This window comes from Apteryx rowi, unplaced genomic scaffold (assembly GCF_003343035.1).
Source record: "Apteryx rowi isolate R43461 unplaced genomic scaffold, aptRow1 scaffold_742, whole genome shotgun sequence".
NCBI classification, from domain to species: Eukaryota; Metazoa; Chordata; class Aves; order Apterygiformes; family Apterygidae; genus Apteryx; species Apteryx rowi.
Genome location: NW_020451030.1, coordinates 175,852 through 197,331, shown reverse-complemented (window position 1 = coordinate 197,331; position 21,480 = coordinate 175,852). Strand labels below are relative to the sequence as shown.

Sequence of the window (21,480 nt, the reverse complement as noted above, 5' to 3'; positions counted from 1 at the left end):
AGGAGGAGTGGCTGATACCCCAGAGGGCGGTGCTGCCATTCAGAGGGACCTCGACAGGCTGGAGAGATGGGCAGAGAGGAACCTCATGAAGTTCAGCAAAGGGAAATGCAGGGTCCTGCACCTAGGGAGGAATAACCTCATGCACCAGTACAGATTGGGGGCTGATCTGCTAGAAAGCAGCTCTGTAGAGGAGAACCTGGGGGGTCCTGGTGGATAACAAGTTGACCATGAGCCAGCAATGTGCCCTTGTGGCCAAGGAGGCCAATGGTATCCTGGGGTGCATCAGGAAGAGTGCTGCCAGCAGGTTGAGGGAGGTGATCCTTCCCCTCTTCTCAGCTCTGGTGAGGCCACATCTGGAGTACTGTGTCCAGTTCTGGGCTTCCCAATACAAGAGAGACATGGAGCTACTGGAGTGAGTCCAGCAAAGAGCCACAAAGATGATTAAAGGGCTGAAGCATCTGATATATGAAGAGAGGCTGAGCGATCTGGGACTGTTCAGCCTAGAGAAGAGAAGGCTCAGGAGGAATCTTATCAATATGTATAAATACCTGATGGGAGGGAGTAAGGAAGCCTGAGGCAAACTCTTCTCAGTGGTGCCCAGTGACAGGATGAGAGGCAATGGGCACAGACAGAAACACAGGAAGTTCTGTCTAAATATGAGAAAAAAAACTTGTTTACTGTGTGGCTGGTGTACTGTAACTGTTGGTTAATGTAACAGGTTGCCCAGACAGGTTGTGGAGTCTCTGTCCTTGGAGGTACTCAAAACCTAACTTGTCCTGAGCAGCCTGCTCTAGTTGACCCTGCTCTGAGCAACAGATTTCAACAAGACAGTCTCCACAGGTCCCTTCCAACCTCAATTATTCTCTGCTTTTTGATTCTAATAAGCTTCCATACAATTGTCAATTTGATTTACAGACCTTAGAGAGGTATACAACAGTTGCTTTCAACACTCTAACAACAGCTGTTGACTTTAGAAAAGGCTCTATGACCACTATTCCTACCAACTTGCATCATCTCGTTTGACTGAGGTGAGGTTATATGTGGTCAGAAAAACAGAACATGTTTTTTCAGCACCTGCGCTTCAAAATCATAGAGTTCTCTTTGAAGTTGTTTATGTGACACTTATTACTTTTAAAATCAAGATTCTTCAAAAGACAAAGCAGACATTTTTTAGCAAGAAACTATGAAGAAAGAGTTAATTTAGATGAAACATTTTTCACTTAGTTAAACAAAAAAAGATCTAACATGCCCCAAAGGCACATTCGAAGACAGTAAATTTTTCTTTGGTGTCTCACTCCTGGTGATGGCTCTCTGTGACTCTACCTATCATGTGACAAAATCTAGGATTTGCCTAAAGAAGTTTAGATGGATGATCTAGTTCAAATATTTTTCCTGGTTTTCAGTCATTACTTACTGCTTCGCTTAAACCACTATGTAAAAATGGCAAGTATTTCTATTGCTTTCAATTTCCTCCTGAAGTTGGCATATTCAGGTTCCCTCTTATATAATACACTTACATGAACTCAAATTTGGCATTTGATTTTTTTAAGATTCATTTCCTTCTGTGGCTCATATAAAGCACTCGTCAAGTTTGAACTTGAAAGTCACAGAAGTTTTCTTTCCCACTCCTGATAAATAATCTCTTTTTATGTATATATACCATAACAAGAGATATCATGAGAAAGTAAGGTACTAAATTATAATTACAAAGATGTGAGTGTGAGAGTGTGCGAGAGTGAGTGAATGAGTGAGTGAGTGTGGGGAGGGAGGGGGAAGGAGGAGAGATGGTGGAAGAGAGAGAGAGAGAGAGAGAGAGGAGGGGAGAGGGGGAGAGAGAAAAAGTTAAGTACATTATATTCTCTTATGAGAAAACCTTCCAAGATGAAAGATTGAAGTAAACAAGTTTTCCCTAATTTTCCTTTTTTTTTTTTTTAATTATTATTAAAGGACACTCTTCCACTCCTGCAAGCCTGATAAAAGGTGGAACAGAAGAGGTCTGAGTAATAACAACAGATTTAATAGTTAAGGGCTATGTACTTGAATCACACACTAAGCTAGGTAGGAAGACTGAATCAAATTATACTCTATTTCTAAACTACGCCAAGCCATTCTGAGCCTTCATGATGATTATCAGCCAGTAGAGTTCTGACAACTGGCTGAATTCCAGATAATTGCAAACAGGAACCCTATTGAGAATCTCATTCATTTAGCGCGGGTTTGCTCAAAAATTACTGAAAAAGCGTGCAGATGTAGCAAAATACATGTATGTATTCACAGGTTATCTTTTAAATGCTACAATGAGGAAGCTGAAGCTCCATATGTATTGGGGTTATGCTTGCTTACACCCTAAGATTCCAAACTGCAACAACAACATATAGAAGATGTTATTTTGATATGCTCTTGACTATTTTCATGAAAACAAAAAACAACAAACATCGAACATGGAGGCAGACAAACTAGTAGAAAAAAATCTTTTCTTGCCCAGATAGATGCTTTATTATAATAAATCTAATAAACAGATATTATAGTAAGTTACTTGCTGTAGGTAATCCATACTGCCAGCAGAAATTTTTTAAGAAAATATAGAAGTGTTATGGTTGTTGCTAATAAGATGTACATTATTAAAAACTATTCTTTAGAGTGGCTTTTTAAAGTGAGACCTAGAACTCTGTTTTGAAGGAAGAAATTCAGATATTCTTTGATAATTCAGAGCACAGCTTTGTGGGGTTTATTCATTGACATGCTTAAGAAATACTCTAAATAAAATCAAGATCTCTTTAATAGACAGATGTTTGAGTATAAATGACAGTTATTCTATATATCGCTTCTTTGTAGCAAAGTGAATATAGGCTGTTTTTCACAGAATCACAGAATGGTTAAGGTTGGAAGGGACCTCTGGAGATTATCTAATCCAACTGCTCTGCTCAAGCAGGGTCACCTAGAGCAGGCTGCCCAGGACCAAGTCCAGATGGCTTTTGAATGTCTAAATTAATATACTTAAACAAATGGAACTAGAAATAAATTTCCTCTGATAAAACATGAAGTATGCAGAAATATTCAAGACAGCTTAACATATAGATGTTTTAAAATTACTTCAGTGTAAAAAATGTTCTAAATGGTATACTCAAAAACACTAAATTGAATATAAACTGTAATGACATCATAATAAGTATCAGAACTATATCACAGCAAAAAATATAAATATCAAACATCTGATGTTATTCAAACCTAATGCAATTGCTCCTTGTGCATTATATTGGCATGAAAGGGGATCATATTCATCATTCAGGTTAAATGTTTTTCTACACTGATATCCCTAAGAAAAGCAACATACAACACAGGCTGTGCTTCTTTGGAGTATGCATTTCCTGTTCTGAAGCAACAAGAAATCCTCAAACCAATTACATCACCTAAATTTGCCAATTCCCAAACGTAGATTCTGACTGAGAAACAAAAGATCACGCTAAAATTCTGTATGGCTGCTCACTCCTGTAATTATGTTTATGCTTGTCCTTGGCAGCCTGAAAAAATAAATAATATAAAGATCATACTAATAATCCTTAGCTGTGGCTTATGACTTAAAAAAAACCCACCACAGTAAAATAACCAGAAACACTTAGGAGAAAAGGGATGCATGAAAATGCATCATCTCAGAGAGCAATTTAGGGAAAATCTATCAAATTTTTCTTCACAATAAATGTCAATTATTATTTTTAATCAGATATTTGCTCTGTAAAAAATACAAACAATTTTGTTCTTTCTACTGAATGAAAAAAAAAAAAGGTTTTTTTTATGTATTCACAGTACAAGAAAAACACATCCTAAGACCACATCTTCTACTGGCACCCTTCTCAGCAGACTACTGCAAACTTTCACTTTCTAGCCTATCTGGAATAACTACAAAGTGGAAAACGTTACTTTTCATTACTTCCCCCAGTAGTTGTGCTACTCCTGTTTCCCTGAACTGATAAATTTTGATAGATTCTCGCTAATATCCAATCCTTATCTGTCTGCACAACTTATATATGCACCTTTTAAGAGCATGAGAAAAGGTAAGCACGCTAAATAGCAAATAAATACAGAATGGAGAAGCAGAAACCGTTCTGTCTACAGAACATGAGGTTTTTGTTTTCCCTCATCCCTTTCCACTCAGCTAAGACAACTGTATTTGTGTAGATACATGTTTAATTTTTGAAGTAAAAAACACTTTTATTTTCATGAGTGACCATGAACTGCTAAACCATAATTTCTAAATATCTGAGCTTTATGTAACTATTATTTTTATTACAATAGCAAAACTAAGTAAACTAAAATCATCTTTCTTGCTTTTAACATCCACTGTTTGCAATCTATTAGAAAACAGGGCTTTTTTTGTGAGCCGGTGATGGGCAAGCCATTTTTATATTGCCAGATCTGCTTTCTATTATCTCTAGTTAATTTGCAAACAGTGTGGTTGAGTACAGCAATTTCTATCATAGTACTGGTATGAGCCCAGAATCTTAAATATCAAACAGAAAATAGGATAACACAAAGATACATTCTCAAGTTTTAACTCTAAGAAATAATATATTTTTTAAATTCCTTAAAAAATTATGATTCATCTACAAGGATCCACAAGGCAGTGCATTTATAAATTACAAAACAAAAAGCACAGATGATCTCTTAAGAGTTTATATACAGTAAGCAACTGTTAAACTCTGCAGATATTGGGGTGAAAAGTAGGTCAGAAACTAAAAGCAAATAGAAAAGGTTAACTGTCATTAGGAAGCCAAAAGAAATTATACGAGTAAAGTTATGAGTTACTTACCAATAGAGATAGGGTTTATCTTTATCTACATTGATATTGTTTAATGGATCCATACGAAACCAAGTGTTAAGAGTAAAACCATTTTGATAAGGCCACTTAGCAATAGGAGGCAATGCAATTGCCTAAAAAAAAAAAAAAAAACAGAAAAAGAAAAAAGTGAGTCAGAAAGTGAATTTTTGAACAAAAAGTACTGTTAAAGAGAATGCCTTTCTAAAGTTAGGTCATTCTAAATATGCAGATCTACTCTAACATTCAAACATTAAAGAAGAACACACGAAAACTTCAACTAATGTTTTTGAACAAATACATTATTCTTCCTTTACAAGATTTTTATTTTTAACTACGTAAATAGAGGACATGAAATATAAGTTTCTGAATGGGCAATATTAAGAAGAAAAGAAAGGAGAAAAACTACTTATGCTGATATTAACTGTAAATTCAGTTTTCAATAACTACTCATCTCATCAATAGACTTAAATGTTAAGATCAAATTAATCCCAACAGACAGTACAATAAAACTTAACTGTTAAAACTACAGTGTAACAAAAAGTTTTTCTCTGAGGATTTGATATGATCTGTTTTCTATAAACTGTAAGGCAAAAGATTGAAAATCTTATCCCCATTCTCAGCTAAGTAAATTAATACTAAGGCCCAGCTGTGAAGAAATTTGATTTTTTTTTGATGTTTTATTTTTCCGGGCTGAGACTGACAATGAGGTTTCACAGAACTCTCTTTTCTTTATACCTCATCAAGGCCCTGAATAACCTGATCTAACTTTGAAGTTAGGTTATCTGTAACAAGGATATTGGACTAGATGAACTCCAGAGGTCCCCTCCAAAATACATTTTTCTGTAAATTTGAGATACCACTAAAAGATAAAAAATCTTTTTTTTTTCCCTCTCAATATGACAACTATGCACAAAATGAAGTCTTTAAAATATTTTAAGAAACTAAATGTTTATAATAACTTACAGATCACTTTGGTAGACACTCATTACAATAAATTCTTTTCCCCCCCAGAAAAAATATAGAATACTTTAGACCGAAGTAGTTAAGGAATATCAGCCTTTAATACAACTTCTTGACAGAAGCTGTGTATGAAAGCAGAGGAGACAAAAATAATTTTCTGAATGATTATAGCATGTTAATTCTAAATGTATTTAATTGATATTTTTCAGTTCCGGTAAGATAAGACTAGTTAGTCATGTTTACACTGGCAAAGCTATTACTGATACTTATTGGTTCTTCAGTTATACTACTAGAAATACTTTTAAAGGGCTGCTAATATCTGTACAGTCCTGATTCATACAAAAGACAAAGAACAGCAAATTCACTTATTGTTTAAAATCGGAATGGATACAAGTCTTTTGATCAGAATAGATTCAGAATAACCAAACTAAGATTCTATGACAATGCAATAAAGTACATTAAAAACAGTACAGAGCAAGGTTGATTTCTCATAATTTTTACATGTGAGGCAATTGGTGAAGGAGTTTTCGGAGCACAGAAACAGGTAATTGAGAACGATAGGGAACTCAAAGTAAATTTGATAATTAGATATAGCAATGTGCTCAGATTAAGCTAGTATTCCACCAGACAAAAGAAATAACACTGATTCTGATATCAGCCTTGAACTAAATGCTCAGTGCAAAACATTTCAAGGAACTCCTTTGGAGCATCACCCCTGTTTACCGAGAGAGTTCCTGGCCTGAAATGGGAAAGGAGCTGCTTGATGACAAAGTGGAGCAGTACTTGGGGAACAGCACCACCATCACATGGTGTCCGCCTAACAGAAAGACTAACRGTGTGATGCTACGAAGACAGACTGGCAGAGACCTAATACAGTACTAGGAAGAGCCCTTGTGTTGGCACGCTGAAGCAACTCAGCAGCAGATCAATATTGGTGCAGCAGCCTTTTTGTCCTGTTAATGCTACCATTAAAATCTTGGTTATACAAGGAACATGCAACAGCTTTAAAGAGGGCAAATCTGGCATTTATCATGCCAGGTGAACATTATGCTGTTGCTCTGTATTGATGTAAGGCTGATGTTAGCTGTGTGCATTGCAACTGGAACTCGAACCCAGCACTTGCAGACTAGGTGCTCTCCAGTTTCTTTTCTTTAAGGGAAGTGCTTTGGTGCTTGGGACATTTTAGAAGTAATTTCCCTTGTTCCACTTCAGAGGATGACTTCTCTCCCAAACTGCATATTGTAATCCAACATGAACTATTCAAGAAATGTATATTTGAAACACATTTTCTCATTTAGGGAGGGGCATGGGCAATGATGGGTGGTATATGAAACATTTATTTGCCACAAGATCATAACCAAGAAAAGAGAAATGTTTATTTGCACATTTCAATCAAGAAACTTTATACTAGTATACTACTGTCAGTGCTGAAAACTGGATTTTAAATATGATTTCCAATAACTGATGCAAAATGCCTCCCAACTTTGTACAGGGAGGTATACAGGAAATTCTTACCCTGCAAGACTTTTTTTGATGCTCTAATAGAAAATTAAACTTGAGAGAGATGTTTCATCAGTGTTTGCCTCCAAAGCCCAGAAATGTCAAAGCAGTATGTGCCATTGTAGACATTCATATTCTGCAATAGCTGTCTGGCTGCTGCATATACTTTGGGGAGAAGGTAACTGTGGTTTTAACTTAGCAGCAGCAAATGAAACCATCTCTTTCAAAACTCAGCAATTAATCCTTACACAAGCCACCCTTTGCATTTTGCTGACACATGTGCTTGTGCAGCTGAATAGCCAACAAAACCAGGGAAGTGATCTAGCTAAAAATAAACAAGGTGAGAAAGTTATTTTCAGCCAGATTACTCCCTTGATGTAATCTGCCACACAAAGAGCTGTACTAAAAAAAAGATAAGGTAGTTTATGTTTGAAGAAATCTATCAGTGCTATTGAGGAAATGCATGCAGATAAACAGTCCAAGTGAAGCTCTGACACGAAGACTCAAGGATCCCAGGATCATTGCCCCCCAAAAGATTCCAAGTTCTGCTGTGAGGGGAACATGAGCCCATACCATTCCACACCAACATATACTGAGCCTCAAATCTGGATTTCTCAGCTCAGAACATTTGTACTTGCTGCATTAATAATCATGTTTATTTATCTGTGTATAGTACCTGGATCTGCATGAATATACATACATTGAATGGCAGACAGAATACCTATTTAACAAGGTTTAAGAGGAATACAATTTGATCATGAGTTATCTCAAATAGTAAAGCCAAACTATTGTAAGTTTAAATCACTGCCTTGAGAGTAACCAGCTCAAGTCTTGAGAGAATCAGCTTATCAAGTTCAGATGGTAAGAAAAACATATAAAATTTATGACTAAGCTGTTTACTGTAAACTGCGATGACATGCACAATTGTGTCCCTCTATTTTCCTCAACCCCCTGCTTTATGTAATATAATATCAATTACACTATTCAAATCAAATACTGTTATTTCCTTGTAATTTTCAGTTTTCACTTTTACAATAATTTTCCTACTAAAAATCTATTTGATAATCCATCCTCACAACTACTTCTCAGCACAACTGTGCTGCTGAGCTACTTCAGCTATGGAAGGCAAGGTTTATGCTACAGAAGTATGTACTTCCCCTCTCATTTCCTTTTCAAGGATTTCCAAAACCAAAATAAAGAAAGAGCAATCAAAGAAGCAATGTATTTGTTCCTCAAGTAGAAGTATATTAGTTGAAAACTTACTGCTGCACTACAGCCTGGGAAGTTGAAAAAGGTATCAGGCCCATGTCTCTGTGGCATCTGATTAAGGACTGATAATAGTTTAACTGCGTGTCTTGGCTGTGAAAACAAGAAAATTGCAGAAAAGTCAATACAACCATTTTTATACTTTCTAGGCTACACTGTATACTGGACTGTTTTCAAACAACACAGCAAATTAATTCTCAAGTAGTTAACAAAAATAATTTATAAACATACATTCAATCAACATGAAGAAAATTCAACTTTATATGTCCCAAGAGACAATTTATGTTAACTTCAGGCTCTAATGCAATGACACTTAATGCTTTATCTGATCAGAGCTTACCCAGATTCCATTTTCGCCTCGAAGCATGCTGAACAAAAGCTTCAACTCTTTGACAGTGATGCTGTAGCTGGCAAGAACCCCCAACATATCAACTAGAAGATCTTCAAAGGAAAATAAAGTTATTCTGAACTCTGAATTTCATTGTTTTGACAAAAAAGCTGAAAAAGCTAATGACTTTAAAAGTAAGCACATACAAAAAATTTTAAAATCAAACTAAGTTAGTCTCCTTAAATATTTCATACAGAATTTCATATTATCACCTTTAAATTATTTTTAAAATAATTTTACATATGCAGTTTTAGATTTTGCCTTACATTTTGAACAAAATAGCTCATAAATATACCAAGAATTAATTCTCCACATTCCATAACACTATTATCATACATTATGAGCTTATTGCTTACCCCTTTCTATTACCTATTTTGGCGATAAGGGATTCTTCCTTCCTCTGAAGTCAGTATTTTTTAAAATTTTCTGAGCTAAAAGATGCTTGACATTATTCTTTAACTTAGATAAAATACATTATACTGAGGATTTATACAGTTCCTACAGCCTTGCCAGAGTGATAATGCTTCCAATTGTTACCAGAATGAAAGCCCAGAAAAAAAGCAAAGTGAGAAAACAATAAAAGACCACAAAAAGCAGAAATGTTCAAAATTGCTGAAGAATTTAGGTAATACAGATTCCATTAAATATCTCAAAATCCATAAACTTTTAAAGTATTAGCATTATGTAGCTTGCCTTTTAGAGAAAAAAAAAAGGTTTAAAATTACTGCCAGTACTTGGATCTTGATTTTAAAACAGAGAACCTCACTTTAGCCTGTAGGATGCTGAAGTTGACCATATACTCTGCACTTTCTTCTGCAATAAACAACACTACTAAGAATTGCTACTGCCTTTAGCAGAAGGAAAAACAAGTAGCTCATCTTCACAGATGCAGCATAAGAGACTGAATTCAAAGATCTGAAGTACAAAGTTTTCAAAACAAGTAAGCTATGACACAACAGAATCAGCATTAACCACACTTTTGAATCTCCTCAGCTCTCAACACTCAGAAAACTTCCCCACCCCAGTTCCCAAACACAATACTTTTGCCTTTCATTCTCTAAATTTCCCTTCTCCCTAACTTTGCTCTAATAACAGAACACATTTTAAATAACTAACTCCTACCATATTTCTCTTCAATTTACCAGAATACTTTGTACAAGAGAAACACATAGCACCAATCATATTTAAATGTTGCTTAACTATTTTATCCAGATGGCCTTTTAGAAATGCTATCAGACATTCACCTTTCAATGTAAGAGATTTCCCGTCTGGCATAGAATCCAAGATGATTTCTCTTTGCTCCCTGCAATACTTGAGTAAAACTGTTCAAGGGCAGCTAAAAACAAGAACAGTCACACAAACCATTCTAGCAGTTTTTTCTTTTTTTTTTTTTAAATGAACCTTTGTGTACCTTGAAAACTAACACATCACACAGAGAAGACAGAAATCTTGAAATTTGGCAACAAAACCGGCATAGGCTAGGAGAATCACACTTCTAATCTAAGTTGTACTTTAGCTTGGCTCAGCATTATTAGCTATTTAAACACCGTTTTAAATGTGTTCTTTTCATATAAAAGTGTATCTTCTAAAGTCCTAACAGTGCTGGGTTCCTAAGTATTAAACAACATTGCTATTAAAAACTTTGCTTTGTCACATTCAGTGCATATACACAGTGAATGACTTCACAGAATACATAAAACTTTTAGAAGACATGAATGCAGGACTACCTGCTCCCTTTGGTCATCAATGAAAGCATGACTCTTAGAGGTGCTGACAAAAATGCTCCATCCTTTGGGAGTACTTTGCGYTGATGTTTTGCTTTTATGCAAGTTTTCTTTGCAAATCCCCAGTTATGTGTTTTTGAATAAATTCATCAAAATCTATTAACTTGTTGCACTACAAAACCAACTTCTGATAAGGAAGATGTGTAATGAATGAAATATCTGTAGTGCATGGAGACCTAATAAGCTGTTCAGTAGGTGAAATTTTATGTCATGAAAAACAAAAGAAAAAACACAGTAACTTGCAGCCATTTTTGCCATAAGATCTGAATATGTTCCAAATGTTCAAGTATAAAAGCAATATCTTATTTCTTTTCCCTAAACAGTCTATTTAAGAGTTTATTTCATCTTCCTTTTAAAATCAGTGGCAGAGCATGTTTATGATGGAATTTCTTAAGGGAAAGTAAAATAAAGCAAAGCAAACTAAAAACATCTTGCCTATTACGTAAATGAATTCTATGATCCAGCTCCTCATCTAGTCCCTGCAAGCATCCGTCTCTGTCACTGTATACTCTCCATCATGATATGTGAAGGTGGCAGCAATTGCAGATATACTGTATGCGATCATAACTTGAGGACAGTAACACTAACAACTCAGAAATGGAAATCAGCATGAGTGAATTCTAATCTTTACCTAAGAATTTCCCAATTCTTATTCTGTAGTCCTAGCTTGCTTTTAGATCGAGCTACTTCAAATTTTGCTTCCTTTAAATAGAAAAATAGTTGTATAGAAGCAGTGTTTTTTGGTAAAGAACAGAACACCATTCAAAAAAAGAATCCTCCAACATAAATGATGAAAGCAAAGTTACTGCAGTCAAACAGAGAAATGACTGACAGATTTTTAAAATTACTGAACATATGTTATATCATTTCTTTGTTATAGCCTTCTACTACCTTAAGATATTTAACAATTAAGGACTGTCTTCATGGAAAATTAATATTTCCACTCAAGATGTTGATAACCGCAACCATTAAAAATAGGAATTTATAAACCATGAATAAAACATGAATGGAGAGAAATAAAGGCCAACTCCCTAAAAATGTAACTCTGGTTAAAAGAATAGACCTGAAAGATTGAAGCCCGTAGGTAATGAGGAGAACTTGGAGAACTCTATTATTTACCTTCATTCCTGTGTAACAAAAATCTCATGTAAAAGATTCAATCCACACCTGTTTTTTATATCACACTTATCTACTCACCAATATAAATGGGCAAATGTCACAATGCATGTTATACTTGGAAATTATCTTTTTAAAAAGCTTTATTTTCTATAATATTAAATAAGATCCTATATGTAAGTGGTCTATGACCTCATTTCATAAACAAGATTACCTAAAATAAAATTAAAGCAAAAGGAGAAAACAGGCACTGTTTCTCATTTTTAATTTATTCCAAAAATGCACAGAATGTAACAGATTTTATTCATGTTAATAGCACCTTCTGAATACTTTCATACTAAGCAGTTTATATATGCTCTATAAACTCACTAGAAACCTTGAAACAATGTTTAATTCAATCATTTAATAAGAAAATATAATGGTAAAAGAACCTGCCTGTCTCTCAAGTAACATTCAGCACATGTCAAAATGAATGGTATGGCATTTGCCTTTGAAATTAAGTCATGTTAAAGAGCATTGGCAACACAACTGCAGAGAAAACTACCTCATGCCCCCTTAACCTTTTAATAATGGACAGCCATAAAATTATGAATTATAACTCTGTTGGTGAAGCTGATCAGCTTCTATGGCCTGGCAAAGGAGAATGTGATAATTTTGCAGCTTTTCTTATGAAATCATTTCAAAGAGAAATGGTTGTTAACAGCCAGTTGAGCCAGTTGAGAGAACAGACCCAAATATTAACATTTTTGCTTAAAATCAAGAAACTATTTCAATGCTTAAGAATTCAGTGCCAGCAATTTTAGAACAGTTACCTACAGCACCACAACAGAACTGTAGAAAATTAAATGGGACTCAAGAGAAAGGCACCCACTCTGCACGAATTAAGGTCACTTCCTCATCCACCATTTACACTGTTTTGAAGTTATTACTATGCCAAAGAATCTCTTGGAGCAGAAGACCTGCTTCACTACTCCTCACCTGGAAATAAGAGAACTGTAATAACTAAATGTCTCAAGGAAAATCCTGTGCAGCTGTTAAAAGAAGAAAACAAAATCTCCCAATCACCTGTTTGGTTATTTTAGCAATTTTTTTGAATATTTTAGTACTGTTGCCTTTAACCATTGATAAAAAGGCTAATCACAGAATCACAGAACATTTGAGGTTGGGAGGGACCTCTGGAGACCATCTAGTCCAACCTCCCTGCTCCAGCAGGGTCACCTAGAGCATGTTGCACAAGACCCTGTCCGGATGACTTTTGAACATCTCCACAACCTCTCTGGGCAACCTGCTCCAGTGCTCTGTCACCCTCACAGTAAACAATTTTTTCCTCATGTTCAGACGGAACTTCCTGTGTTTCAGGCTGTGCCCATTGCTTCTCATCCTGAAAAGAGCCTGGCCCCGTCCTCTTTACACCCTCCCTTCAGATACTGAAGCACATTGATAAGATCCCCCCTCAGTCTTCTCTTCCCCAGCTCTCTCAGCCTTTCCTCATGAGAGACGCTCCAGTCCCCTAATCATTTAAGCAGCCCTCCACTGGACTCGCTCCAGTACTTATACTGGGGAGCCCAGAACTGGACACAGCACACCAGATGAATAAGCTGAGCAGGACAAGACCCAGTATTGACCTCTGGGGAACAGTGCTAGCTACAGGCCTCCAACTAGAATTTGCGCCACTGATCACAACCCTCTGAGCTCTGCCATTCAGCCAGTCCTCAATCCACCTTACTGTCCACTCATCTAGTCCACACTTCATGAGCTTGCCTATGAGAACGTTATGGTAGACACTGTCAAAAGCCTTGCTGAAGTCAAGGTAGACAACATCCACTGTTCTCCCCTCATCTGCCCTGCCAGTCATGCCATCACAAAAGGCTATCCGGTTGGTTAAGTACGATTTCTCCTTTGTGAATCTCAGAATGGTTGAGGTTGGAAGGGACCTCTGCAGATCATCTAGTACAACCCCCCTCCTCAAGCAGGGTCACCTAGAGCACATTGCACAGGATCATGTCCAGGCAGGTTTGGAATATCTCCAGAGAAGGAGCCTGCACAACCTCTCTGGGCAACCTGTTCCAGTGCTCTGTCACCCTCACAGTGGAGAAGTTTTTCCTCATGTTCAGATGGAACTTTCTGTGTTTCAGTTTGTGCCCGTTGCCTCGTGTCCTGTCGCTGGGCACCACTGAAAAGAGTCTGGCCCCATCCTCTTGACACCCTCCCTTTAGATATTTGTACACACTGATAAGATCCCCTCTCAGTCTTCTCCAGGCTGAAGAGATCCAGCTCTCTCAGCCTCTCCTCATAAGAGAGATGCTCCAGTCTCTTAATCTTAGTAGCCCTCTGCTCGACTCTCTCCAGTAGCTCCATTTCTGTCTGATACTGGGGAGCCCAGAACTGGACACAGTACTCCAGGTGCAACCTCACCAGGGCTGAGTAAAGGGGGAGAATCACCTCCCTCGACCTGCTGGCAACACTCTTCCTGATGCACCCCAAGATACCATTGACCACCTTGGCCAAAAGGGCACATTGCTGCCTCATGCTTAACTTGGTGTCCACCAGCACTCCCAGGTCCTTCTCCACAGAGCTGCCTTCCAGCAGGTCAACCCCCAACCTGTCCTGGTGCATGGGGTTATTCCTCCCCAGGTGCAGGACTCTGCACTTGCCTTTGCTGAACTTCATGAGGTTCCTCTCCGCCCAGCTCTCCAGGCTGTCCAGGTCTCCCTGGAATCCATGCTGATTACTCCTGATCACCTTCTTACTCTTCACATGCTTAGAGATGGCAAGCAGGAGGAGCTGCTTCATCACCTTTCCAGGGATGGAGGTGAGGCTGATTGGCCTATAGATCCCTGGGTCCTCCTTCTTGCCCTTTTTGAAGGCTGCAGTGACACTGGCTTTCTTTCAGTCTTCAGGAACCTCTCCTGTTCTCCATGACCTTTCAAAGATGATTGAGAGTGGCCCAGCAATGACATCCACCAGCTCCCTCAGCACTCGTGCGTGTATCCCATCAGGGCCCATGGACCTGTGGATGTCAAGTTTGCTTAAGTGATCCCTAACCCCATCCTCCTTGACCAAGGGAAAGTCTTCCTTTCTCCAGACTTTCTCCCTGGTCTCCCCAGTCTGGGATTCCTCAGGACTGGTCTTAGCAGTAAAGATTGAGGAGAAGAAAGCACTCAGTATCTCTGACTTTTCTGTATCCTTCGTCACAAGGGTCCCTGCCCAATTCAGCAGCAGGCCCACATTCTCCCTAGTCTTCCTTTTGTTACTGATGTATTTGAAGAAGCCCTTCCTGCCGTCCTTGACATCCCTTGCCAGACTAAATTCCAGATGGGCTTTTTCCTTCCTAGTCCCATCCCTGAATACTCGGACGACGTCCCTTTATTCCTCCCAAGTGGCCTGTCCTTTTTTCCGCCTTCTGTTCATTTCCTTCTTCTGTTTGAGTTTTGCCAGGAGCTCCTTGCTCATCCATGCAGGTCTCCTGCCTCCCTTTGCTTGACTTCTTGCTCATTGGGATGCACCATTCTTGAGCTTGGAGGAAGTGATGTTTGAATATTAACCAGCTGTCTTGAACCCCTCTTTCTTCTAGGGCCCTATCACAAGGGATTTTTCCAAGCAAGTCCCGAAAGAGGCCAAAGTTTGCTTTCCTGAAGGGTTGTGATCCTGAACTCCACCATCTCATGGTCACTGCAGCCAAGGTTGCCTTCAACCTTCACATCTCCAGCCAGCTCTTCCTTGTTTGTAAGTACAAGGTCCCGCAGCGCACCTCTCCTCACTGGTTCCCCTATCACCTATATCAGGAAGTTGTCATCAATGTTCTCCAGGAACCACCTGGATTGCTTGTGCCCTGCTGTGTTGTTCCTCCAGCAGACATTGGGGTGGTTAAAGTCCCCCCATGAGAATCAGGGCCTATGAGGCTACTTCCAGCTGCCTGTAGAAGGCCTCATCGACTTCCTCTTCCTGATCAGCTGGCCTGTAGCAAACACCCACAACAGTGTCACCCATGTTAGTCTGACCCTTAATTCTTACCCATAAGCTCTCAGTCAGCCCATCGTTCACCCCTAGGCACAGCTCAATACATTCCAGTTGCTCTCTCACATAAAGAGCAACTCCCCCTCCTTGCCTTCCTGGCCTGGCCTTCCTAAAGAGCCTGTAGCCATCCATGACAGCACTCCAGTCATGTGAGCTATCCCACCATGTCTCTGTAATTGCAATGAGATCATAGCCCTGTGACTGCACACAGATCTCTAATTCTTCCTGTTTATTCCCCATGCTCTGTGTATTTGTGCACAGGCACTTCAGAGAGGTATCTGAACATGCTGATTTCCCAGGAGGGGTGCAAGAGGTTTCCCCATAGTCTTGTCTTGTAGGTACCTCCTTAGCTGCATGCAGTTCCTGGAGGTATCCCCACTTGGGCCCTGTTTGGCTGACTGCCTGGTCTCTATAACTTTCCCCTTCCCCCATCTTGCCTAGTTTAAAGCCCTCCTTACCTGGTTGGCCAGCCTGTTGGCAAAGATGTGTGCACCCCACTTAATGAGGTGGATCCCATCCCTCCCAAGCAATATCAGTCTTCAAACAGGGTCCAATCATCATAGAAACCAAAATCTTCTTGCCAACACCAGCTGCGCGGCTTGTTGATTCACAGTATCCATCTATTCCTCCTCCCATCCTTCCCCCTCACTGGCAGGAACGAGGGAGAAAACCACCTGGGTCTCCACACCCCTGACAACTGCCCCTGGAGCTCTGTAGTCAGGTTTGATACATTCTAAGCTGCCCTTGGCAGTATCATTGGTGTCCACATGGAAGAGTAGGAAGGATTACAGTCAGAGGGGCTGATAAGCTTTGACAGTTTCTCCACAACATCCYGGATCCGAGTCCCCAGCAAGCAGCAAACCTCTCTAGACAGGAGGTCAGGTCAGCAGATGGGTGCCTCAGTCCCCTGCAGTGGGGAGTTACCCACTGCTATCATTCACTGCTTCCTCGGGGTGTCCCTGCATGGCGCAGGGTCTGTCGGCCCAGATGCTTCCCTTGAAAACACGCCCAGCTTCTCCTCAACTTTGAGGGCAGTGAACCTGTTCATTAGCTGCAAGCCTTCAGGAGGAGCAGGAGCCTTCCTCCTGGTACGAGAAGTCACCAAATTCCAGCCTTTGCCTTCCTCGGAGTTACCACTTACTGTCCCACAAGAAACAGACTCCGCCTGCATCTCCACTGACTTTGGGGGTTGGGGCTCTTGAAGCTGTAGGGTCGCTGAGAATATCCTATCTCTTGCTTGTCCTCTCTGAAGCCACACAGCCTGCTGGCTTCCTCCCATAACTCCTTTACCTGGTGCACAACTCATCAACAACAGCACATCTTCTGCAGGAAAGATGACTGTGAGCTCCAGTCTCACGGAAAGGCCCCAGGCCCTCCCTGCAGCCTGAAACTTGCAGCATCCTCTGTCAGAAGGTCTGTCTGGTTTGAAGCCTCTAACATGGCAGAGACAGCTACTCTAACAGCTACTGGGGAATGTGTCCTGTGGTATGTCACAATCACATCTGAGAATGTGTATGCTGCTCTAAATGGAGACAAGAACCCCTTCTTTGAGCCCCTCTGCCCAAACCGCTGCGCAAACCATTGCATCTATTGGCTACCTCTGTTAGCTGTGCCTCTCAAATCTTCCCTTATCTTAGTATAATCCTCAGAATAGCATCTGAGTACACAGGTGACTTCTGTCAGGTGATGCTTCTGGAAAGCAAACTGGAATACAAGTGACAATGATCCAATCTGGATTGCAACTGAGAATGTCATGGAAATTAAGTTTATATTCTTGGCCACAGCATCTGTAAAATCTCAAGAAGTGAGATATTTAAAGTGCTGAGAAGCCTCAAGAATCTGATTGTCTTCCTAGAGAAACAGAGCCAAGTTTTTCTCAATGTGAAGGACTGAGTTCATGTTTGTTTGCTGTTCTCTTACTTTCATAAGAAAAGAGAAGAGTGCCTTCAGACTTAGACTGGTCCTGAAACAGTGCTGTCAGAAACATGACTGAAAATACGCCTCTCCCTACCGTTTGAGCCTTATCTGGCTCTATTCACAGCATTTCAGGAGAAAGTGAGCAAGATGACCTAAAAACAACCAACCTCCTCCAAATAAACAAACACAAAAAGTGTCTGCACTTTACAGATCATAAAAAACAACTGTAAAACATTGGGCTGACAGATTATTAGCAACTGCTTTCAGAAGAGCTGATACTAACTTCCTAGGAGTGAGCGCTAACTAGGCTCCTGTTCAAAACATTCTCACTGAATGTTAAAAACCATTTTGCCACAATTTTTTTTACTTTACCATTTGGGTTTGGACAGCTGATAGAAATACTCGGGGCAAAAAGGTTCTACAGTCATCTGGAATCACTTATGACCTCAACATCTGCATCATATCAGATTAGGGAACACAGAAACTGCATGAGTTCTTACTCATGTTTGTGTCATTGAGTGCATATCATTCGACTTGTTATGTAACCATACTTATTCCTTCTGGTTATTAACAATATTGTTGCCATTTATCAGAGGGTGGAGAGGTGCTTGTAGAAATCAGAGTTAAAATCAAAATTACTTATTTGGCTATTTCCACGACTTTCTATGAAAATTTTCAGGGGAGGGAAAAAAAACAAACAAACAAAAACCCCACATTCTCATCTACTTACAGTTCTCAGAGAAAGATCCTGCAAAGTGGTATTCTGTTAAATCCTCGCTCACAGTATATAAAAGACTACTCAGGTTGTTTGACTAGTTCAGAACTAAAATGCCATCAGAATTCCAATTTTTAGTTTTGTTTTTAAAGAAGATTCTTCTCCTTTACTCCATGAGAGTATACAGAAGGGCAAACTTACTGATGCTTTTTCTAAGGAAAGTCTCTTTCTGAAGTACCACGTGACCACTCTCTCTCTCTCTCTCAAAAAAAAAAAGGGCTGGAGGCTCCGTTAATTTTCTTTATTAATGCACTATGCCTGATTTATACTAATATTTGCATTTGTATTTTCCGAGTGCTTTTCAATTCCCAAATGCTCCTGAAAGCCAAATCCTATATTCTCTTGATTTCTGTCTTCTGTAATTAGCTAGGCATTTATTTGATTTCTCTCTAATGGGGGTACCATCACAGTTATATATGCCACATACAGAGGTACTATTTAGCAAGCACAAATTGAAAAAAAAATTGATAATATGATTAAGTGACATAAGCACATTATTTCCATGAGTAAAACCCTGATAAACTTCAAGGTAGAAACGTTTGTCTTCAGCAACTAATGTCCTATATAATGCGGAATAAAACAGTATGTTTCCCTTTACACTATTCTGAGACACTGACAAGTCCTGGAAACAAAACATACTTGGTGCAAATCATTAGTTTATCAATCTATTGATCTGTTGCACTTTGGAGTATGAATTTCACAGTTCAATATTTGACATAACACTTCTGCCGATTTTAGGATTTACATATACAGTTCTAATCAATTAAGTATACACTAAGACTCAGTTTGAAATACAGAATATTTAATATTATTAATATTAAACTTAATATTACACACACCTTTTCACTCAAAAAAAGCCAAGGACAAAAACATTCCTGAATCATCTAGATTTCACGCTGCTGTTATCTTCTTGTTTCTGGTCTCTAATACTCACTGGCTTACTGTTCCGCAGACACGGTATGTATCAGGAATCAGTTCATTTGACTGAAATCTTAAAGCTACAATTATGGAAGATGAACCTCTTCAATTTTTAAAAATGCCTCATAATTTAAGTATCCTACTATTAGTCCCAAACTATACAAAAATGAAGAACAACCTCCACACTGAGCCAAAAGAAACTGCTCGATTTAAATTTCTTGCTACGAAAAATAAAAGTAGATACATCATAATCAAATGTAGCTTTTAACTGGCATACTTAAAAGCAACAACTGAACTTGCTCCTCTAACCAAATTACTCAAGGTTATATGATTGCTAAGAGAATGTTACTGAGAGAATGTAGTATGGAATAATGTAGACTTCTTCAAAAGTAATCTGAAAACCTCAGCTGTGCAACAACTTCATCAGTTCTCATCAGTGAGCAAACAAAGTATGCTGGTTTTGCTGTAAAAAAATACTCATTAAAATATGTGGCCATTAGAAACTACGAGCATAAAAACTGGAGAGACATGGAAAGCACAGTTATACATTATAAAATGAAGTACACAAATAAATCATTTAATATTATCCAAATGCCCAGCATTCAAACATATGAATAATTTTTGACATGCTCTCAGATGTGGGTTATATTTAAAGTGGATTATAATAACAATTCTAATATTTAAATAATTCATAATAATCAATACACTTAAAAACTAAGATGTTTGACATGTAAAAAGGTGCTCTTCTCAAATACACTCAAAATTGCTTTATTTTATCACTAAGGTAGCATTATCTTTTCACTTTGATTAACAATTATTTTAAATAATATCAAGATATATTTTAAACCAAGAATATATTTTCTCCTCTTCATTTTTCTGAAATTGATAAAAAGTACTTCTGACACAGTAGTAACACTAACCAAAATATTACTTTAAGTAAAAAACAGAACACCCAAAACCCTACCATAATCACAAAAAACTGTCAGTTCAAGAATGTTGTAATTATCTTATCAGTTGGCAATTTATACCTGCAATCATGTCGTCCACAGTACTCATCTTCAGCAATACCTGTTCAATTAAGCCAACTTCTGTGCTAGTCTGTAAATTACGGACACTTTTACGTAGAATGGCTGTGAACATACTCCAGATTTCTGCTTGGCATGTTACATCACAGTGCTCCAAAAGCTCTGACATGCACGTAATGCTCTCTGCATCCTGGATTATAAAGTTCATCTCTAGATCAAATTCTCCACCAACCAGCTACAAGAGAGAAAAAAAACAGCATTATAATGTGCAATACATAGTTTAATGTCTTTCATACCTTCATTTTGACCAACACTGAATATTTTTTGCATGATAGAGAAACTGATGCCTATGATCTGGAAAGACAGCAAAGCGACAACCATGCTATGCAAAACATACCTTGTAAAAAATATATACCTACTAGTATGAAAAGATATTACCTTCAATTTTGTCATAGTACCGAATACTACACTTTCTATATATATATGTGTGTGTGTATATATATATATATATATATATTTGAAATAATCCTTACCATAAAGCAACTAAAATAGTAGCTTGTCCCAGAGAGAGTTGCAGAATCTGTAAAGTTCAAAACCAGCTGAAACTTTCCTACAGTTCCCTGAAGAGATACTTGCCTACTCAGAAGATTAAAGACACTGAAAATTATTTAGCTATATTTTTACTTCATATAAGCCAACATTTGCCTTCAGCTGCTTGTTTCCTAGACTTTAATGCCCTTTGCATTGTGCCACCCAATCCTCCATATGGTGATTTTCAGAAAAGGAATCAGTGATCTGATCTGGACCAAAGCAACCACGGAAAAACTCGTTTAACTACAGTACAGGTCAGTTGATCGTGTGGCCATGTACGCCTGCTGCGGGTGTAAGGGAGAGACAGCACTGGGAGAGGAACAAGCACGCAAGTGACGAGCGATTTAACAGCAGCACTGATGAACTACAGTCTGATTCCTGTCCACCTGGCTGCTTGCAAAATGCTA

The 21,480-nt window shown here is 38.5% G+C and overlaps 1 protein-coding gene across 1 annotated transcript in view; it reads right to left on the bottom strand.

Annotated features, from left to right (window-relative positions):
* LOC112976558 (neurobeachin) overlaps positions 1-20,935 on the bottom strand; it is a gene marked incomplete at its 3' end in the record, with an annotated part of 203,918 nt that extends 182,983 nt beyond the window's left edge. Inside the window, exons 1-5 of the mRNA XM_026087943.1 lie at positions 20,921-20,935; positions 20,486-20,717; positions 8,883-8,983; positions 8,540-8,635; positions 4,808-4,929 (exon numbers count right to left, since the gene is read on the bottom strand). Coding sequence (XP_025943728.1) covers positions 4,808-4,929; positions 8,540-8,635; positions 8,883-8,983; positions 20,486-20,717; positions 20,921-20,935 — 566 coding nt within the window. The remainder of the gene's footprint in view (positions 1-4,807; positions 4,930-8,539; positions 8,636-8,882; positions 8,984-20,485; positions 20,718-20,920) is intronic.
* Between the last annotated feature and the right edge of the window lie 545 nt (positions 20,936-21,480).